The sequence below is a fragment of the Rhipicephalus microplus genome, chromosome 8 (genome assembly GCF_043290135.1).
Source record: "Rhipicephalus microplus isolate Deutch F79 chromosome 8, USDA_Rmic, whole genome shotgun sequence".
NCBI classification, from domain to species: Eukaryota; Metazoa; Arthropoda; class Arachnida; order Ixodida; family Ixodidae; genus Rhipicephalus; species Rhipicephalus microplus.
In genome coordinates, this window is record NC_134707.1 from 31,548,500 (window position 1) to 31,571,151 (window position 22,652).

General features: G+C 42.0%; 1 protein-coding gene across 1 annotated transcript in view; it reads right to left on the bottom strand.

The window, feature by feature from the left end:
• LOC119182674 (uncharacterized) overlaps nucleotides 1-21,971 on the bottom strand; it is a 121,546-nt gene extending 99,575 nt beyond the window's left edge. The window contains exon 1 of the mRNA XM_075871455.1: nucleotides 21,826-21,971. Coding sequence (XP_075727570.1) covers nucleotides 21,826-21,928 — 103 coding nt within the window. The 5' untranslated portion in view covers nucleotides 21,929-21,971. The remainder of the gene's footprint in view (nucleotides 1-21,825) is intronic.
• Between the last annotated feature and the right edge of the window lie 681 nt (nucleotides 21,972-22,652).

The following is a 22,652-nucleotide window of genomic DNA, read 5'->3' on the forward strand; positions in this document are numbered from 1 at the left end:
TATACTTTCTGCGCCATATTGTGGTGGACGGAGACGCCCTCGCTGATTGCAATGAAATGTGCTCGTGTGACACTGGTATGATCACACGTGCGAATGCTCAAAGCCTTTCTGTGCGCTCTTGTGATCTCTACCTCCTTTGCTGCTGGTTGCATCAGTAGACGAGCATGCAAGAAATACAGTTTACTACATATACAAAGCTATTGTAAGAAATTTGTGCAGAAAAGGTGCATTGCACTAGATAGTTCTGTAATAATGGGACGTCCGCAAATAAGCACGTGTACATAAAAGGACTGAAAGCGGGGCCAGTTGGTGACAGTACTTGAACATATTTTAACACAGCGCTATACTATGCGGGCAGGAGGGTAATTTGTTTCTTCTTTTCTTGTGTCGGCATAGTCCTGTGCTTTGTTAAAATACGTTCAAGCACATTCGGTCTTGCTAAATCAAGCGTCACAAGGAAAATTGAAATGGTTGCGAAACTTTATTGAGGTCCTGCAAGGCGCGCGTCAGCGCGCAGCGGGCGACTTCCACGTCGGGACCGTTAGGCCAAGCCTATCGGCCGCTCCGCGGGCCTGCTGGACGGCCCAAGAAAATTGAATGACTATTTATTCTTTGAGAAATACAATGTCATTTTGAGTCTCATTACTGGTTTTCCTGCGCGTTATTCTTTCAGCAGAAGGATGTGATGTGTACTTCACTATCAGATTTGCACATTTGTCTCCGCTTAGCAGTCAGTGCACGGTACAAGCTTTTGGATTTCGTTGGCGTGTGTGTGCAAGAATAACGACTCTTCTACAATATAAATAGCTTCAATTTTCGGGATATGCACGATGATAAAGCAATAGTTCTTGTATTGAATGGAATATCTCAATTTTCGTTGAGCCTTGTAAAAGAAAAGTCCACTTGTCAAAATGTCGTCTCCAGCACCCACCCCCTGTTTACAAATTTTTCATGGCTCCCTAGTTTCTAATATTTACTAATATATACCATGAAACTATATCTAGCGAAACCTTCTTACAAAGTTTATATTCTAACGAAGAATTTCTATTCATCAGCAAATATCCATAGTATGAATTGTTGTCCTCAAACCCAGTTAAAATTTTTTCTAAAATGACTCTGTAAAAAAGCAGTGACTTTCTTCTAATTTGACCATAACTGATTTGAGCATGTGCTTTGACACTACCAAACTGAAACATTTATGTGCCCTAGCTTTACTCTTATGGAGCTGCATGCCGTACCCTTGCGCAAAAGAACAATGAATGCAGCCTCTTACGTTCCAAGTGGGGGCAGAGGTGAGGGTGGTTGCTTTTGTTATTTCATGGCTTATGCGACAGAATGCACTGATCACTCCTAACCTTTTCTAGCTTGGAATGCTCGCGATATCACTGCAATCTTTCTGCTTGTCATTACAAGTCGGTAGCTTGTCATAATCTCATGTCTTTCTGGTCTGCATCAACTAGACAAGGTTTCCCTCCTCTTTGCCAAATTTTTGCCCTTATGAATTTTTAAGACACAAAAATCAGGCTAAAAGTACTCTTGCTATTCGAGTCAGTCCATGTTGTACGATCCACAAAGATATGCCTTTTTTGCATGATGAAATAATGAGGGAAGGAAGCTACATGCCGTACCCTTGTGCAAAAGAACAATGAATGCAGCCTCTTACGTTCCAGGTGGGGGCAGAGGTGAGGGTGGTTGCTTTTCTTATTTCATGGCTTATGCGACAGAACGCACTGATCACTCCTAACCTTTTCCAGCTTGGAATGCTCGCGCAATCACTGCAATCTTCCTGCTTGTCATTGCAAGTCGGTAGCTTGTCATAATCTCATGTCTCTCTGGTCTGCCTCAACTAGACAAAATGTTCCTCCTCTTTGCCAAATTTTTGCCCTTATGGATTTTTAAGACAAAAAAATCAGGCTAAAAGTACTTTTGGCATTCGAGTCAGTCCATGTTGTTGTACGAGCCACAAAGATATGCCTGTTTTGCATGATGAAATAATGAGGGAAGGGTTCTGGGAGAGCTCAAAGTTTCGACAGCTTATTCAACAATGAAAACTATAGGTACACATGTGTGGACTAAGCTAGGCTCGCATTGAGAGCATACTAACTAATTACAATCTGTCACCTTGCTCTCTGCCTAACAGAAAGACAATAAAGTGTCACTGATACCTATTGAACCTCGTGATTTTATACCGAATGCATCCACCCATTCTCGAGTAGTTGTGTCCCTGCTTCTGCCAATAATCTGAAGATTATTCAGGCACAGCTAACACTTGTGAAAATTGCAACGCATCTGCAAGTATGCGCCATCTTTATCTTTTGACGAAAGTTGATGTTTTTGTGCATGCTCATTCATGTATATTCTTGCCAGTCCAACATTCTTATTTTGCTGTACGATAGTGCAAATTCGTAAACGACCCCGTTGACACATTTTGTGTATGACTTGGCGTGCCTCTTGCTGTACCCACCTTTGTTGCTTCCATCAAATAGTATACTAGTATACATGAGAAAGCTGAGACGGTTTTCATGGCACAGGGAAAAGAATCGACATGCCATCTCTGTTTGCAACCATTTATAGGTCGTGTGCAGCTCACTGTACATACGTTACAACCTCATGTCTCGCTGTTCTGTGTTCTTGCTCTCCCTCAGTACCGTGGTGTTCTCTCTTGATATTCTGCCAGAGCGACTCATCTAGGGCGTTAAGGAACATGCGAAGGAAATCAACCTTAAACAACCAACCGAATTGGTTTTAAAAAGTCTTTTGCATAACGTGTCAGCACGACCTTGCACATAAATACTCTAGGCATTGTTTACCTATGGCCCTTTTCACAGTTTTAAAATGCGTCAACTCGTATGAAAGGAATTTTATTACACAACTAGGCAAAGAAGGCCAACAGCCATGATGACTCTGCAAGGTAATGCACTAAGCCAAAAACTGCAAAGAGCAACAAGCATTCAACTCATGTGTAAATAACAATACTTTTTGCAGTCTGCGAAAACCTGCTAAAACATTGTTAACAATGGGCTAATATGTGACAGTGGTTAGTTGCTTTGAAATAATAAAGAGTTGTCAATATACGTAAGAATTGCCAAAACCTACCTCTAAATAAATTGTTGGTGGAACGTTATAAAAAAAGGTATGGTCAGGCATAAGAAATTGCACCCCACAGGAGCGACATAAGAGCCAATGTAAATGCCTTGTATTGTAGTAAAAAAATGCGCTCTTAAAATTAATGAAGATGACTAACGTAAACTTGAAAAAGGCCATGAAATCTTACACTGCCATGCCCGTGGCATTCCTGAAGGCAACCACGCCACTCTCTTATATGCAACTTCTTATGAACAAAAAATTCACCCTGCAGGACAGAATAAAATAGGTCCTCAACATCAACCAAGAACAGGTACCAATCGAAGGATTCTTTAAAGAAAGTGAATGATGCAGGGGGAATTCTCACTTTAAAAAAGATTTTATGGCAATAGAGTCTAGCTGCTTCATAAAAACTGACTAATCGCATTCTGCCAGATACCTCAATCACTTACAATCGTCCTGAATGAAACACCTGGCTTATGCGTCTTGGCTTAAAAAAACACAGAAAGAGTGTTGTTTTTGCTAGCTGCAGTATGCAACAGACTCTGATAGTTGTGCAAGTTCCAAGTTTTTACTCAGAGACAATGCCTTGCTTCCCAAAACTCTTGTTTTAATGTCTTTTACCTTGACGAAGTTTCTGTAGACTGCTTGTCTTGCCTTGAAGTTGCACAGATCTACATTCATTACTTCGGAGCCACTACACTTAGCTACTTGAAACCGACACAAAATCTTTCACTTGAAGAATGACAACACTCACCATAAGATCCTCCTGACGAAGAATAGGTTTTCCACCGCTCTGGCTACAACTTAGACACTGTCTTGTAAGCAATAGTCCCTAACTGTGACATCGGCTTTTGCCGCCACTCGTCGGTGCAATGCCAGTAATTAGTGAGCCAGAAAAAGAGGTTCTGGCTAAATTTTGGACCTTTCTTGAGTACATAGCATATATTTTCTGCAACGTGAACATTGCCCAGACAAGTGAAGCCTTCCAGAGTCACGCGAGCAGGCTTCTTCAGTATGAAAGAGCCGGTATGCCTCATCTTCAGGTTCCAGTTTGCCTCAGTGGTGTGGGCTGCTGAACGCTTGGCATCGAGAAACTTCTTCAGTGCCAGCCCCTCCAGGTCCAAGTTGAAGCAAAGTGCACGAAGCAGGTAAAGAAATCACACCTGCTGCCACAAATAATAATTTCACATACTTTCGTAACTTGACTAAATGAAGGTGTGGCTTCGCCAAAAAGAGCCCTCACTTCTTCTAGAACATGACCTTTCAAGGAAGTCATGCCTGCACTTTGTTGTGTTAGCAAGTATGTAAAATTTTAAAATCCGAATTGTGGTGGCAGGTGCGCTTATTTTTTTACCTCCTTCATGCAATGTGCTTTAGTTTGGAACTGGAGTAGTTGGTGATAAGAAAGTTTTGCAATGCCAACCGTATCATACTTGACCAGGCACAATAACAAGTCCTAGTCAGGCATGTGTTATCAGTCGAAACACGTCATCTTTCAGAATCCACATGCTGAAAGCATCCTGAAGAACCATGCATCTTCGGTTAAACAGGCACACTTTTCAACAGGGTCATTCTTGTGCAAATCAGCCAAGCATGTCAAGTAGGTCACGAATGCTCCTTGGCACACCACGTCGGAGCCCACAGCTGCCGCAAGGTACCACCGATCAAGACTGGCTGCAGATGCGCTCTACACAGTCGGGAACATGGCTGTACATCGTTCTGCTAAATGTTCCAGATATGTTTCTATGTTGCTAGAAAACTGTAAAAAGCATTTTGTAGTGCAACAAGAATACGTAAACAGTAGCAATGCTAGTTTATTAACCTGTGTGTATTGAAACCAGCTTCCGATGTGCAACAGCTCGATAACACATGCTCTTCTTGTATATCAGCCTTTTTTATGTCCAATGCTATACAAAGGCTTCCGCCAGTCACCTACAATTTTCCCAACTCTGTGTAAGCTCGTTCAATATTATGCATACAAATTTTTCAATTCATCATTTCATCTAGCCCTCTGCATTCCTCAGTTATTCTTCCCATCTTTTTGTTTCCACCCCATCTCTCTATGGTCACTTGTCTCTCCCTCACATTGCTTGACCTGCTCAGGGCTATCTTTTATTTTTTCTTAATGTCAGCTAGAACGTCATCTAGCCCTGTTTGTTCTCTATTGAGCTATACTTCTTTAATATATTATGTTATGCCAACCATTTGCTGTTTCTATGTTGCATAGTTCTTGATTTGTTTGGACTCTTTTTTCTATTTTTGTACTATTATTCAAGTTTTCACACCATAAGTTAGTACTCGCAGCATAAAACAGTTGATCACTTTCCACTTTAGGTATAGTTGTTATTTGCCTTTCACGGTTTGGGAATGTCTGCCATGAATAAATAAATTAAAGCTCTAGCTCATCCATATTCATTGGCGAATTTCCTTGTCATGAATAGTGTGTCCTGTGAATATCGGACTTATATATATATATATATATATATATATATATATATATATATATATATATATATATATATATATATATATATATATATATATATATATATATATATAATGTAAGGATTCTAGTGTGCCGTTGCTTGTTGCAAATTCTGGCTCTCTTGTTTGGTCTCTTAACAATAAATACTTGTCTTTCCTTACTTAGTTTTAGCCCTACTTGAACACTTTCTCGGCTTAGACCCTCAGTTCAATGTATTTTTTCGGCACCACTGCTGAAAAGCAAAACGTCATTTCAAAACCGTGAGTGCCAAGATATGTTTTGTCAATCTTTATTTGTCTTTCTTGTCAACATGCTGGGTCAAAGAGTTCTGCTAAGCATCCTGTAAATATTGCTCAGATTTCGTCTCCTTGCCAGATCTACTTCACAAATAGAATTTTTCTACTCTGTGATGGCTCCTCCCCATAAAGGGACTTTTCTAATCGCCCCTCAGGACCTTAATACAGTTAACTGCCTGTCTGTCTGCTGTGCACTCTATGCAGATGTTGGCTAGGGTATTCATGTATGCTTTATGGACTAGCTACTCTAAGACTTTTGGTATCTCTACGGAGTCGAATGCCTTTTTGTAGTCTCTGCAAGCTAGGTAAATGGATTAGTACTGTTTCATAGATTTTTCAGTCTGACAACGCATGGCTATGATCCACAGTGGGACTTCTGTAGATCGGTGTATAATTCTTCAAATCTTTCATATCTCTTTTTTTCTACAATTGCTCGGTATCCGCATTTTTACAGTTCGGTGGTACAATGGATTCACCAGTACGTGAAGCATTGTGGAGAAAGTGTCACAAGCTTGCTAAATACGAGATCTCCTTCATCTTTGATCGAGTCAACAATACGCTGCATGATTTCTCGTTGGTCATGTTTTGAACGACTCTATTCTATTCTCTCGGGGTAGGATATACAACGAGATTCGTTCTTGATTAGGCTTCTGATTCTATGTTTCTTTCTTTCTAACATTGTTTATATTTACTCAGAGAATTGAAGTGTTTTGATCAACTTTGGCTTTATTTTCGGTTATATGACTTATTTGTAAGCAGTAGTAAATGTTTTTTGCCACCTTACTACTGCTGCTTATGGTACTCTATTTATATGTTGGAGTGTGCATTCATATGTAGTTTCCTGTTGTCATGCTTTGTCATGCTTTTTCTATCCTTTATCTATTTTTGGGGGCTATCAATCCCTATGTCGGCAATTTTCTTTTTGTTAGTCGACCTTTTTAGCTCAGTGAATTCAGCTTTAGAACTTCAGTGGGTAGCTTTTGTAAATTGTTGTTCCTTTTTTAGTTTTTGTGATTTGAGAGAGTTTGCTTATTTTTTGCCTTAGTGCTTTACCCTACCGGAAGTTGCATTTTAGGACTCAATGTAGTTGTGTTTTTTTTTCTTTCTTCTACGTCATAATTTTTCTCTTGTTCTAAGGCCTCGCTTACGAGTGTTCTAAGGCAGTGCTGAGAATGCACGTGACTGTGGCTCTGCTCTATTCTAAGAGGAGCCTTGCAATTTCTTTGGAAATTATAATATTAAGAAAAGAAATGGCATTTGTGGATGCCTTGAAGTTCTGAACTCAATTTTGGTGGGCTTACTGACGATGATGACTATGTAATTCAAGCATGCGAAAAGATTGTTTTCGTCAAACATTTAAAAAGAAAAGTTAAAGAAGAAAACGTACTAAACATGAATCGCAGGTCATTGCTGCTGTATCTCGGGAGGTAGCTGCATTGAACTTTCCTCGAAACAATTTAGGCTTACGTTGGCTCGTTCACACTGCGTCTGTTTCCCTTGAGAAAAAGTGTCATGACGGCTTCCGGTTTCCTCGTTGGACCAGCGCGAAGTTCAAGCTACGTGTTTATTTGCCGCAAGCACTATGCTCCATTTCGAGAGGAGCCTTGAAAGAAATGGCATTGTTGGGTGCTTTCAAGTTCCGCATTCAACTTTTTTGGGCCGACTGATGATGGTGACTATATAGTTCAAGCATGCGAAGAGATCGTTTTTGTCAAACATTTAAAATGAAAGATTAAAGACGAAAACGTATTAAGCACAAATCGTCAGTCATCGCAGCTGTATCTGAGGTGGTAGCTGCGTTAAATTTCGCTCGCAACAACTTAGACTTAAGTTGGCTCGTTGGCACTGCGTCTGTTTCCTCTCAGGAAAAGCGTCATGGCGGCTTCCACCTTTATCATCGGACCAGCGCAAAAGTCAAACTACGTGTTCATTTGCCGCAAGCACTCTGTCTCGCGATAAATGTACTATTCAGTGACGAAAGTGATGAAGGCAAATGTTCAGAGCTTGATAGTGAACTTCATGTCAAGAACGGGTAAGCAGTCAACCTCTAACTAATCTCAGGGTGAATGCGCTTTTCCATCATTAATTTTGTGGCAGTGATGGTAATACTGCTCTGCGTTAATGTACCACAATTGGAAAACTTCCTCGCTGTGCAAGTTGCTCGGTTTGTTCAGAAGCCCGGTGAAATTATTGCAGAGGCTAATACAGGTCTTGACAATAAAGTAAGACTTTCATTGTTTACCGTACTTCCACCGTACGTGTTGTGTATTTATCATGTTGCTGTACGTGTACTCATGATGTCCGTTTATTGTGCGTGTAATTTAAACGCGTTGCTGGTTTTAGGATCACGTTTCGCTCTTCTTTTGTGCCGGATTTGCAGCGGAAGTGTTTTAACCAGGTAATATTAGACGCACTGACACTGAGTGACAGATGAGTCAGCTGCTCAGTGCCACATAACAAATTAGGGTGATACGTCACGTTTGGCCTACTTTTCAAATTGTTATGCTATTTGAATTATTAAATCACCGAAAACAAATTGCAGATGAGCGTCGTCGAGGGGAAAATGTTTTTCCCTTCCGCCTGAAAATGAACTCTCGATTGGCTAGCCAGCAGTCATGCCTCTTGCACTTGACATGCTGGTAATAAAATAAAAAGACGCAATTAAAAAATATCCTAATTTATGTGCCATAGTGTAACAACGTCGTTCTTTATGTTTCTTTCATATTTTCAGTCTTAGTATTGTACGTACTACTCTGTAGACCAGGCAAGGGGGCAGGAAATAAACAACCAAGAGCGATCATTGGTTCTGTAAGTCAGTCAAATTATTTCTCATAAGAAACCCAAACAATGTTTGCATTAAATATCTACTAAAATACAGACAAAATGAGCTATTTTGAACACGAAATACACAAGGAAGTAACCATTTTACATTATTTGTTTAAAATCAGAAGTGTCATGTTATGAAACCGAAAAACACACAAATTTATAGGAAGACTTAAGCTTAAAGAGATGAGAAATTTGTGAACGCGGGTTGTGACTAGAGCCATCGTCTCAACATGCCGACATTTTCAAGGCTGCAACTGCCGACCTTATCTGAATTGTGTACGGCAGATTTATCAAGATGAAAGAAACCCGCATACACTGGCACTAACAATCAGCAAATGACCAAAAAACATTCAACATACGTTGTACCAAGAATGCCGAAAGTCATCCCTTGCTTACCTTAGTGCCTTTTGTATATTCTTCATACCGTCTCCTTCAACTTAAACAAAGCAGTGAAGGCCACATGCAAAAACGAGGAGATGAAAACGAGGAGTCGGCATGCTGAATTGGGTGAATTAAAAGCCGATCCCCCGTGATGTGTTCTGCCAGGGTAAAAGGGCAATTTATCATAAGCCCATGAAAGAGAAAGAAATGAGGGGCACAAGGGAGCAAGAGTTTTGCATGAATGGGTAGATAAGGACAAGATGTTTTGTTTATTATCTTTGCCTCGAAAAAGCACCACCTGCCATGGGAGATATTTAAACTTAGAAATTGCTTGAAGAATGACTTATTTTTTATTGGTTTTCATTGTTTATGTGCCTTATCAAAATCGCTCAAAAGCCCCCTTTGATACATTTATACTTGTTGGCTAGAATGCATTAAACTTGTGAATAAGGCGTGACACTTTTTTTCTTGAAAAGCTGGCCACTGTTTTCAAGGTTTAAGATCGTTGAAGATATGTCGTGCCACTGTAAAATACTGCGCTATTGCTTCCAGTTATTTCAGAGAGTTATGCTTAGACAATTTGTGACAACTCAGAATGCAGCCTCGAGGCATCACACTGTAAAAGTGTTAAAAAATCTTGTACCTATGTAAAGACTGTCAGAACTTTGGTTGCAAGGAACTGCTGCTTCAAAATTTTGTAGTAGGGAACAGGTTGAAAAATATTTCTGGGAGAGAATTGGCACTTGCTAAATTATTGGCACATATTAGAGATCTCCTGTAAAGTAAAAAAAAGGCACTTGCTCGCTATTCTACAGTACCCACTCGCTATTGAAGTGGGAGTGGAGGCACTAGGATGTGCATTTTTTATACTATTGCCAGGGCTGCACAAGAGGCCTATTGAATGTGACAGTTCAACCAAGGAACGCTTGCCACCCATTCGGCTGCTCCATCTGTGAGTGTTCTCTTCACACAATCACTTTACTGCGCTGTACTTTACAGTGATAAAGCACACTCATTTTCATATTTTTGTGTTTCAACAAATTTTGTTTAAATCTCTGCAGTGTGAACAGTGTGGACACTTATCACAGTTTCTTATGAGAGTGTATGCTTTAGATTGCAGCCTGGGTCATGCGGTGAAGTTCATGCATTCTCAGCTTACTCGCCATCACCTCTATTTGGGAGTGGGGAGATGGGCTGCTGCTTGAAGTGTACAGGCAAATAAAGGAGGAGGGGGGGTAATTCCCCTTGTCGGCCACAGATAGGTGTTTTTGCTGCCAAGGACCTCAAAGGAGGATAGATGAGAGCGGTGCAAATGAATCTGCACTCCAGCCAAGTGCATAACGAGCTAAGTCAGGAACATTAATGAAAAGATTCAAAAGTTAAGCATTTTAGAAACTAATGATAAAACATTGTCCTGGCTACATCATTCCACATGTGGTTATTTTCATTATTCCTTTATTTTTCCTGCATCAAAAGTCTCAAGAGGAGGTTAGCGCATATGTTTGCAGGTGCTTAATTTTCTGAAATATTGGATAGGATACTTAGTAAAAGCGTTTAGTGACATTGATGTTATCTGCTCCCTCGTATGGTTTTAAGATGCACTTTTTTCTATACTTGCACTTGACTCTAATTGCAAAGAATTCATATTGATCCTTGAGGTGTGTAGTAAATAACAAGCAACTTTTTCAGGCAAGGTTAACTTAGCATTTTCGACGATATGTGGGGCCTAACATCCCAAAAACACCACATGATTATGAAAGACGCCTAACTTTACACTTCTTGTCAGTAACTTTTATTAAACATTTCTATTTGTCCTGAACATTTATTTCTTTGACAGTATGGCTTCATAACTGCTGCACAATGATATTTGGAAAAGGCGTATATGTACAGACCATCTTGAACACATCAAAATTTCTTTCATACACCCACCCATGCAGGCAATGTTCTCTAATTAACTTGTCTTCTGGTTTGAAAGAAATGTGAAAAAACAGTCATGACCATTGGGAAGGCCTTGAAAACCATACTGCTGAATGATACCATAAAGTCTGTGATAAACCAGACATTCTAAAACCTTTCACATAAAAAACTGGGAGTAGGGTTTTGCAAGCAGTGTGCATCTATGCTGGCCTAGAGAGGAATTAATAAAGTTAGGTTCTACAGTTTTATGTTGCAAGGCTGAAATCTGGTTATGAGATGCACTGTTTCAAGTGAAAGCATAATTATTTTTACTTCATATTCTCTCTGAGTACATGACACTGGCACATTAGTACATAACGCATACATTATAATGTGACTGCTGTGATTCGGAATCAATCCCGTGATCTCGTGCAGAACTGCACGCAGTGGCAGATACAGAAGGGGGACGGTAGCGGCGACGCCGCCACCAAAGCCTGTCAGTACCCCCTCCCCCTCTCTTCAATGCTTGCCTTTTCACCTGCTATCATCAATTAGGGCAAATGAGCGGGATTCCTTCGAGCACACAATTATAGTATTTATGCTATGATAGAGTTTTTGTGCTTGTAAAAAACAAAAAAGGTAGTGACCACACCTCTATTTTTAGTATTACTTAAAGCAACTCGTTCCCCCCCCCCCTATATGAGTGGCTGGATTCAAATCTGACTGCGCAGTACCATGTCTCTCAACCCTAGGGGCAGAATAGAGACGCAGACTTCTTTGCTTTTAATGTACTACTTCATACCTAAATAAAGGCAATTGCATTTACACTGATAATTTTAAAAACCACATGTGTAGAAGAAAAAACATGTAAATGCGACCGATGGTATAGCGTCCTGTACAAACAAACAGTATTGCTCATATGCTCTACAGCAAAATGCTGAACAACGTCACTGCCAAAACCATAGCTTGAAAAAACCCCTTCATGGTGAATGGTAGATGTGACATAATAATCTCTTTTGGCATCTAGCACCAAACACTATGCTAAATCGGATAAAAATATGACAAAGACAGGCAATAATATTATTACTTCTGAGTTGTTGAAGTGTCGATAATGACATGCCAAGGCATAAAGAAGAGGATAAATATGGTGCTACTATGTACTTGGAGCAAAGTGGAACTTCAACGCTAGTTATTTAAATTCAATTAGTTCTATGACAATGGAAATCACCAGCAATGCTTTTACTGAATGATGTTACCCTCATCAAGAGATGCAATAAAACACCACATTTGAATTATACAACTTTTCTGTTTACCAAGTTGAGACATTTGTTATTAGATCATTTCTTATGTGTTTATTAATCTGTGCAAACGCATGACACTTGAAACAGCACCTGTTCATTCAGAGCAAATTATTCTATTCATTACAGAGAAGTTCGATATGTAATGACATCATACTGACACGCTAAAGAAAATCTGAATAAGTTGTGACAATCTTGACTTCAGAAGTATTTGAATTTCAAGACATTTAATGTTCAGGTACTAGCAGTTTGTTATAAACGGATAGGAAAGAAGCTTTATAAAAAGTAAAAATAGAGCTTCGTTTAACATTGTTTTGAGGCCAGCAAAAGAGCTTAACCCCCGTATTCACAAACGCTCCTCCACTCGACTTTCACCCTTCACTTGTCAGAGATGAGCACTGCGTCACCACTCGGCTGAAAATGACGATGCGCTACTCAAGAATCGCAGAAGACTTTTGCTGATATGCAGTGGCTTTCCGTGCCTATAGATGGCGCTCCTATCGGCTTTCTCAAGTGAAGGCGAAGCGTCGAGTGAAGGGAGGTTCTAGAATACGGGGCTAAGACCTAGAAAAAAAGTTGACTTTCCTTGGAGTCGGGGCGTAGGCGACGCCCCGACTCGGGCGTCGCCTACGGTAGCGGCTGCTAGGATGTCCCACGTGGGCACCCTGGTGGCTTAAACTCCTCAGGACCATATATTAAAGTTCTTGACTGACTTCCTTGGTGTTAGCGAAGGGGGCTAAAACAGTTGCCAAAGACTAGCAAAGGCTGTTTTTAATCACAATAAAAAGAAGCCTTGCCTTGGTTTTTCGGCTAAGGAAGCACTTTCTTTTTGACCACCAAGGCCTCCTTAGCTGGTGTCATAGCATCTAAAGATTATAGGTGCTTTTACTTCCTCAACTAACTCTAACCAGACAACTTCCTGGTTGAAATGTGTGGCAGCAAGAGGTAAATCGAATTCCTTTATGATTTATTGGAGAGCAACGTAGGCTCCTTCTGCTCTGCTTTGAATAAGCCTGTAAGCACAGAAGCTTCTGCAAGTACAAAGGATCTATACACGATGAGAGACTCCCATTAGTGCTGTGACCAAGTGCTCCCAGCTTTCATTTACCTGATAATACCTTGCTTAAGGTGCCACAGCTGTTGTTTTGTGCCTATCGACCACGTATTTTAGACAAATACTATTACACTGTGCTATAACCAGTAGGCATGGAGTACCATTTGGGTGCTTTTTATAAACTAATGGACCAGCTGTTGTCGATTGTCTGTGCATGTTTTCACAATCAAACGTTTACACGGAGAGTTTTGCAACAATACAATTTATTACGCATTAAATGTTCCTTGCAGTGGTCGTTGAGTTGCCGTTGAAAATTGCAATATGGTAGTGCATGACCAAAGTGTCAAGGACCTCCTCTGCCCTGGTTTTTTTATTATTGTATGAGATGTGATCTTTTACAAACAATTCGCATTATGAAGTGGAAAAAAGCAAGAAGACCAAAACTGATATTTCTTACCCAAAATAAATTACTGCTAGATCATGAAAGAAGATGCACAAAGCGAAATACGCCTCACTTAACTGCACTGTGGAATGAACCACAATGTTGATGTTATCGCGTGCCATTATCATATAAAACTACACCTTCACATATAACCAACACCTATACATAGCCTGCATAGATTACGAAAAGGCGTTTCACTCTGTGAAGACATCATGCAGGCACTACGGAATCAGGGCATCGAAAACCCTACATAAGCATACTGGAAGAAATCTACAGTGGATCCACAGCCACCATACAGAAACCGACGGAATCCCAGTAAAGAAAGGTGTAAGGCAGGGAGATACAATCTCACCAGTGCTATTTATCTCGTATTTACAGGAGGTTTTCAGTATCCTAGCTTGTGAAAAGTTAGGGAAAAGAGTTATTGGAAAGTATCTCCGTAACCTGCAATTCGCTGACGACGTTGCCTCGATGAGTAACACAGGAGATGAATTACAGCTTATGATTACAGATCTGAACATTGGAAGCAGAAAAGTAGGCCTGAAAATGAATGTGCACAAAACTAAAGTAATTTTCTACAGTCTCGGCAGAAAAGAGCTCTTTGCAATATGTAGAGAGACACTGGAAGTTGTAAAGGAATATGCCGACTTAGGACAGGTAGTAACCGCGGAGCTGAACCATGAGAGTGAAGTAACTAAAATAATAAAGGGGGGTTGATCGCATTCAGGAATGACTCTCTAATAATGAATGGTAATCTGCCACTAACTCTCAAGAGGAAGCTATATAACAGCTGCATCTTGACCATACTTACCTACGGAGCAGAAACCTGGAGGCTTACCAAGAGGGTTGAGCTTGAATTGAGGATGACCCAGTAAGCGAAGGAAAGGAAAATGATAGGTGTAACTTTAAAAGACAAGAAGAGAGCAGAGAGGGTTAGCAAACAAACCAGGTTCAGGTAATCATGAGTTGCAATCAAGAAGAAGAAATGGACATGGGGCGGGCACGTTTTACGTAGCCAGGATAACCGCTGATCATTAAGGGTAACTGACTGGATTTCTAGAGAAGGCAAACGCACGAAGGGGAGACAGAAAGTTGGGGGGTTGATGATATTACTACGGTATGAGCCTCGAGGGAGCACAACCGGCATTGGCGAACAGTTCAGTGCCCACAGAAAGGTTGCTCCTTCATCAGCAGGTACCAAACAACGAGGGACGAGTATGCTTTTCTTAGCACATTGAACGATAGCAGGTTCAACAATGGCGTCGAAAGATGTGGCAGATTCTGGGGCGAACGCCGCAACTGACCTCATTGACCATGGCGGCACTGTCAGCTCATCGTAAACAACCAGAGCGTCCTTCGCGGCTTGCGACGCCTCATCGACGAGGGCAGGAACAATGTTACCGCTGACGGAAAGTTCACTGCTTCCACAGTCAACGAAAGCGCTACATCCTTGGAGAAAGTCAAGACCGAAAATCACATCGTGGATACAACGTTGCAGCACAAAAAACTCTGTTGGGAACACCTTTCCTGCCAATAAGATATTAACGGCACAAACTCCGACAGGATGAAGTACTTCCCCACCAACACCACGAAACCTTGTTGATTCGCCCCAAGAAAACAACTTTTCGGCCAATGCGACTTTTGAAAGAAAGACTCATAACTGATATCGTAGCACCAGTGTCCACCAAAGCACTTGTACAAAAGCCGTCTATTTCCACGCGTATCTTGTTATTGGACATTATAACTGGCGGACGCATCTGAGGAAATTCTGTTGTGCGACCTCACCTCCATCGGTCGCGCTGGCTAGTTTCCCGGCGGTGGCGGTGATGACAGGCATCGTCCCGGCGAAGGGGAACGATGCAGTCGGCCAGATGGAGGCGTCAAACTACGGTCAGAAGCGGGAGAAACTGCCACGGTGATTTCCCCGCCGTGAGGTACTCCTGGAATAGGCGGGCCAATGACCTTTGTTGTGACCAGTGCCCGCTGGCTGGCGGCAACTCTGATGGGGAATGATATCGGGATGTCAGCTCTCTCTGTCGACGACAGAACCGAGCTATATGCCCGGCGATACCGCAACGGTAGAACACAGGGGCTTGGTGGTATGCACTGTACTCCTGGAAGGCATTGCGCTCACGTGGTGGTGGTACAGGTACATCTTCCTTCGGGTCGTAATAGGTGTTGGCTGGCTGATGGGGGTAACTGAAGTGGTCTTCGTACCTCGGCAGCGGGTAGTTAATGCGCTGTCACCTCTGTGGTGAGGGTGGCCTGTAGTTTCAGTCATCGATGCCTGCTGTGGCAATTGACACAGGAGGGCGAGAGGGAGGCGGTGCGGGTGTAGCTTCGTACGGCGTCGGGTGAGCGTGTCGAGTGAGCTCTTCTCGAACGATCTGGCGTATTGTCGACACGAGATCAAGCGGCGTGTATTCGCAACACTTGCCACGGTGGTTACATTCGGTCGGCGAGCAAACTTGGGGGTGATACATCGCATCTTCAGGGTCTAGAATGTGCGACAGTGGCTTTTGACGTCGGTTACTGTAGCAAGGCTGTCTTTGCTGATGAGGAACAGATACACGTCATCGGCAATGCCCTTCAATAGGTGGCCAACTTTGTCTTCCTCTGACATAGAAGAGTTGACAATCTTGCAGAGCTTCAAGATTGCCTCGACATAGATCGTGCACGTCTCTCCTAGGATCTGAGCTCTCTGCAGTAACGTTTGTTCCGCCTGCTTTCTCTTAGCTACGGAGTCTCCGAAGCACGCTCTTGTTTCGGAAACGAAGCGATCCCATGACGTGAGGACATCTTCGTGGTTCTCGTACCACATGAGTTCTGTGTCCGTTAAGAAAAATACTACTTTGGTCAGCTGGGTCGCCGCATCCCATTGGTAGTATTTGCTCACCCGTTTGTAGTGTGTGAGCCAGGCGTCCACGTCCTCGCCAGATTTGCCACCGAATGTGCGAGGCACTATCAGATCCTGACGCAACCAGGGACCAGCCGCACACGAACCTGGCACTAGCGGTGCTGCTGGGACTGGTAGAAGGTCTGCAGCTGCGGGGATCCGGTTTCCTTCTTGACCGTGAGACATCTCAGCTGCCGGTGGTAACGGGGCATTCCAGCAAGGCGGTGGCTTCGTCGTAGATCAGGCGCTTGAAGCGTCGTGTTGCTTGGTTGATTACCCCGCACCTCCACCACAAAACTGTTGCGGTTGAATAAAAGGATAGGTAGATTTATTTACAGGGTGAGGATGAAGTTGGGCAGTCGCGGTAAAGATGGAGTCCTCAGGCCACACCAGACAACGTCGTCTTCCTTTTCTACTTCCCAGGCACATACTACAGCCCGGCTCATACCGTAGCAATATTAAAAAGTTTCCAGGTATAACATGGCAACAAAAATCACAAGACTGGGTTGAATTGCAGATCATGAGAAATGCGTTTGCCCTGCAGTGGGCATAGTGAGGCTGATGATGATTACACCCTTACTGTACGACGAGGTGTAGATCTAAGTGCTAAGCAAAAAGTTAGCATAACGAAGTTGCGCTGAAGGCAAAGCACTCGGTCCTTATGCAGATCGCAGTTTACAGGCAAACACTTGACACACCAATCATACAGTAAATGTATAATGCGGTGGACCACTGCAGCTCATGTCAGCAAAACCCTAACAACAAAATTTGCAAAAAGCGTGAGCAATAAGCTTGTTTGGAAGACCGAACATGTACACGTGCTTCTTTGCAGGCGTTTCATCTTTTCTAGAGACTTGCCTAAGTATGATGCACTGTTTCTACGTATTTCTGATGTAATTAGTCGACTGTTTATTTCTTGCATTGCCATGTAAACAGTAGCCAAAGAAGTAGAGGCCACAAAAGCATACAAAACTGCACGGTTTAAATTAGTATAAGCATTCACATGTGATCACCAACAAGGGATGTTGCAGTCACAGCTTTTTTTTCTCTACGCTACTTAGACTACCTGTGCGAATAGTGGAAGTAATGTGATACTCATACCGCTGGTGTCACACATTGATTGATATGTGGGTTTAACGTCCCAAAACCACCATATGATTATGAGAGACGCCGCAGTGGAGGGCTCCGCAAATTTCAACCACCTGGGGTTTTTAAACGTGCACCCTAATCTGAGCAGATGGGCCCAAAACATTTCCGTCTCCATCGTAAATGCAGCTACCGCAGCCGGGATTTGATCCCGTGACCTGCGGGTCAGCAGCCGAGTACCTTAGCCACTAGACCACCATGACGGGGCGCCGGTGTCAAATAAACACTTGTGTTCGCGGTCAGGACGTCTGCGCCAAACTCGATGCTGTACAGTTCAGCTGCAAAAATGTTGTTGCGTGGGATCAAGTTTTCTCTAGGAAAACCGGTATTATCCACCGCTACACTGTCTAAACTAATCCCGATCAGATACAGTGCATCGCGACCACATGCAGCAGTACCCGTGTGACAGCGTTCACTAAGGCGCGTCAGAGCGCACCGCGTATTCAGAACTAACGTCGACGGAACAGCCAGCACTCATGCATCACCATGTTAGAAAGGAATGATACAAACTGCCACAAAACACCGAAATAGAGAAAGCGCTGACACACACATAACACAGCCAGCGGCGCCTTTCATACCGCACACTCCAGCCAGCGCGGGTGCACCGCTAGGGACTGAAGGGCCTAGGGATGTTCGCGAAATTTGGTACCTAGGCCATGCGCGGTCGTCAGAAAAACACCCAGCTTGGGGCCACTCGTGTTAGTTCGCACCATGACTCGCCGTGGCGCTGCAGTCAACCAGCTAAACGGTGCGGGAATGTAAAGGCGCCACCCGGAGCCTACTGGCGCTGAACCACAAGTTTCTTTTCCTTTTTTGTATTATCTTTACAACCCTTCGTCAGTCACTACAACACTTACCGTATTTTAACGGGGCTAGGTCGAGCACGGGGGGGCAAGCTTTTTCGAGCAACTTCGAGCCAATACCAATTTTTAACAGGTGCGCTGTGAAAACAACCCTCATGTTTTCAGCCCAAAAACCTAAAATCTCTGCCAGAGTACGAATTATGCGTTGCATAACGAGCGCGATTCGTGGTAGGCGCCATATAAACCTGACATTTTATATCCTGACGTGACCCATGGAAAAAAAAAGAGTGCTGCGTGTTTTCAGCATTGACCAAAGGCATCACCCGCCTACTTGGTTAGTGCATGACTACTGTTTTCAAATTCAAGAATGTCACCCATAACTTATACACGCTGCGTTTCTGAAGAAAGTATTTTCTTGAAATTGGAAGTTAGCACTACGAGGCTGTGTAATGCCTCACTCGGCATTAGGCTGTTCACATGTTAAAAAAATACAACGCAGGCACCGATAGCTGCTAAGCCTAACATGTTCCAAGAACACATGTTCACAAATCTTCGCATCAGAAGTAGTTCACGTTTGTTAAAGCGATTTTACAACCTCACATCTTGTACTTTATAAACGTAAAAGTTTTCACCATTATTCGGAACGAAATGCTTTAGCATAGTTTTTTCCATTCAACTATTGCATCGCTCATGCGATTTCTTTCACTGTTAAGGTGTAATGAATTGCCAGCATAACTGATTGCCTAAAACTTTCTGTCGTTGTCTGCTGTATAACACAATAGCTGAAATTTTTGGCGGCTCTTTGTAATAGGCATGCTCTAATAGTTTTTTATAGTTCAACACAACACTACAGAATTGTCATGGAAATAAAAACAAATGGTTCTTTGTTCCTGTAAAAAGTCATTTCCAAAAGGCCGCCACAGCAGTACAGCGCTAAAAATGCATTTTATCAAGTTGTACGTGCACTGCGTCATCTTTTTATTGAAAATAATAATCGTGCCTTTTCATTGTAGAGAATGGCATAAATGTAACTTCCAGAAGACGTTTTTTAAACAAAAGGTAAAGCTCAGAAAGCATAACAGCCATATGCAACCTAAAACGCTTTTGAAACAAAACGAACTGAGTAGGAGTGAAAGACGTAGGAAACGGTGTTCCAGCTCCACAATTGTGAACTCTACTAACGCTAACGTTTAAAGGGGTGAAGTATACTTTATTTCTAGATATATTTACTTAATAGGGTGCTAGTGGTGCCTCATCAATCATGCGTTCCTAGAACTGAGCATGCAGGCATGGATGTTTTCGCTCCCTATAGCGTCGTTACAATACAGCGTAGAATCAATGTTACCCAAGGACACTTGTTTTTATTTTCGACATGCCTGGTTTCAGTTTACTATGACATATTGCAAAAGGTGTTCCAGATCCACTGACGTCATCCGCTGTTTGTTGGGCTAACTGTTGCCCACTTCATTTTTGTGAACCGGAGGCAAGCAATGGGGTTAACCAAGTTTTTGCAGCACACGCCCGTTTGTGATGAACTGCGAATACATCACACCCCATAAGATTGGGTGCCTAAAGACGAGTCCCTAAGGTGTTTCGGGACTGAAGAAAAATTGTTTGTTTTGTGAGCGAGTAGGGTGTTTTTCAGAAAACACGTTTTTGTGCATATTTTTGAAGCAACATGCTTAAACACTGCCGGTGAGAATTATTTTTCATTATCTCTCCTCGAGTGGCCTTTGAAACAATTTTACTCGTTTTGTTTGGTCTATCGTTCTGGCTTCTTCCAGTATCGACCTGAAAGCTTATCTTTACTTTTATGCCATGGCTCTTATAACACAGCACATTCTATGAGAACTTTTGTAAATGTTACTTTGGCTGGGCGCTTGTCCACAAATGGGTGACATCGGGAGTTATGTAAAACGTCTGAATTGTCACAGGAAAGTAAAGTATGGACTATCTATCTCAACATAAACGCTCTAATTAAAGAATGAGGATGGGAGGAATTACTTGGCGCAAGGTAGCGCGGATATAATGACCTTTACGGGCGCATACTTAAATGTTGAAAATGCCTACTAGCTCCAAACATCGTGTTGCTGAGTTGTTATAAGCAAGCAAGGTCACATTTTATTCACCATATATAAAACGCTTCAGCACTAACGGGTTGAACGTGTATGACGGGTACACATTAAAGTACAATAGGCTCATCGTAGAAACATTTTTGAATACTTTCTCATGCCTTTTCCAGAATGTTACTTGGTGCAAACATTTAATGACTGATTGATATGTGGGGTTTAACGTCCCAAAACCACCACATGATTATGAGAGACGCCGTAGTGGAGGGTTCCGGAAATTTTGACTACCTGGGGTTCTTTAACATGCACCCAAATCTGAGCACACGGGCCTAGAACATTTCCGCCTCCATCGGAAATGCAGCCGCCGCAGCCGGGTGGTGCAAACATTTATAAAGAGTGATTCAAAGTTTCGGTGTAGAAACAAAAATAAACATTTTTGCATATAATATAGCTCACAGTGTGCTCCATATGACTTTGATTGTCAAAAAGGATGAACAGGACGAGATTAGAGATGGTGTTGATAGCCCCCCAAAATAAACCTAGATGATTCTGCTGTTGCGCCATCGTCCAGTTGTTGTGACGGTCGAAATGAATGCTTAACATTCATACTGCACTCCCGTACATACCAACATTGTGAATGTTAGATTTGGTGACGGCTCAACGAAAGTAGAAAAAACGCAGCAACTGTAAATTGAGAAAGAGTTTCTATTCGCCGACATTTTACTTTGCGAACAGAAATGAACAGGCGAATAAAGTTCACAGCACAAGAACATTTAACAGAGGAGTGTCCACTTTGATACCCTGCACTGGAAATGAGGAATTAAGGACTAGAGAACTGAGGACGAAGAAACGGCAGGTATCATGGAGACACAGGTAGTGTTCGTCAGAGATGCTAATATTTCTGTGGCATCTGGTTTTACCACACTTGCATTTCAATAAAAACGAGAAAATGTTTTTCTTGCCGTGGAAAAAGAGAACTGTGGAAGAATAATCATGAAAACTAAGGAAGTCTAGGCACTTGGTTAGAAGCATCGGACAATTGAAGACTTGTGAGAGACCATCACGGTTAATACAGAAACATTACGAGACACTGTGTGAAGGGTCAAATTAGACACGTGTATTCTAAGGGCAATGAATATGACTTACTCCATACGAGTGCAGGTTGACCTGAAGATCCTAGGGTGGTAACTTTTTTTCCAATACAACCTTGAATAAGGAAATACAGAAGCAGGACGTTTGGTCTGTGCATAACTATATAGGGCTAAGAACTGCTGAGAAGTAAAGTGGGGAAAACATATTCCAGCTTCAGAACAGCACATTTATAAGCCAAGAAAGGCAATTCTTCAAGGCACGACGTGCACTATTTTGTGAAAGGTCTCACGAATGCAGGTTTACCTCTTCGATTGACGTTTCAAATATCATTACCAGTGAGTGGGGGCAAGTTGTTCTATATCATACAGTTTTTTTGCTGCTGAAGATGAGGTATTATTTCTTTTGATATTGAGTTGAATTTATAATACCAAAATTGTTCTTCATATTGGATATTTAGTCAATGCATCACGGAATTTTTTTTCAACAGTACTTCGTAGTTTTACAAGTTTTTCTAAAATACTTTGAACAAAAAACGGCCAGATAACTTTTCATACGGGCTAGCAATGTCATTGGCATGTAATATCTTTCACTTGAATTGCACTGACTGCTTGTTCAAGAAATTCTTGAAGGTACTCTTACAAAAGCACACGAGTGTACAGATGCACTTTCACACCTACAAAATAGAGAAAAACGTAATATTTTAACGCAGGACAATTATACAAAATATTGTGATATACTTGATTTCAAGAAGATGTATACCACTCTTCTTAAGAGTGAGCAGCAATATATTGTAATCAAATTGGTAATCCTGAAATCAGTTTTGAATTTACGCCCTTGCTCTTTTTATTTATTTAGCCTACTGTTTTATCTTCCCGAGTGCA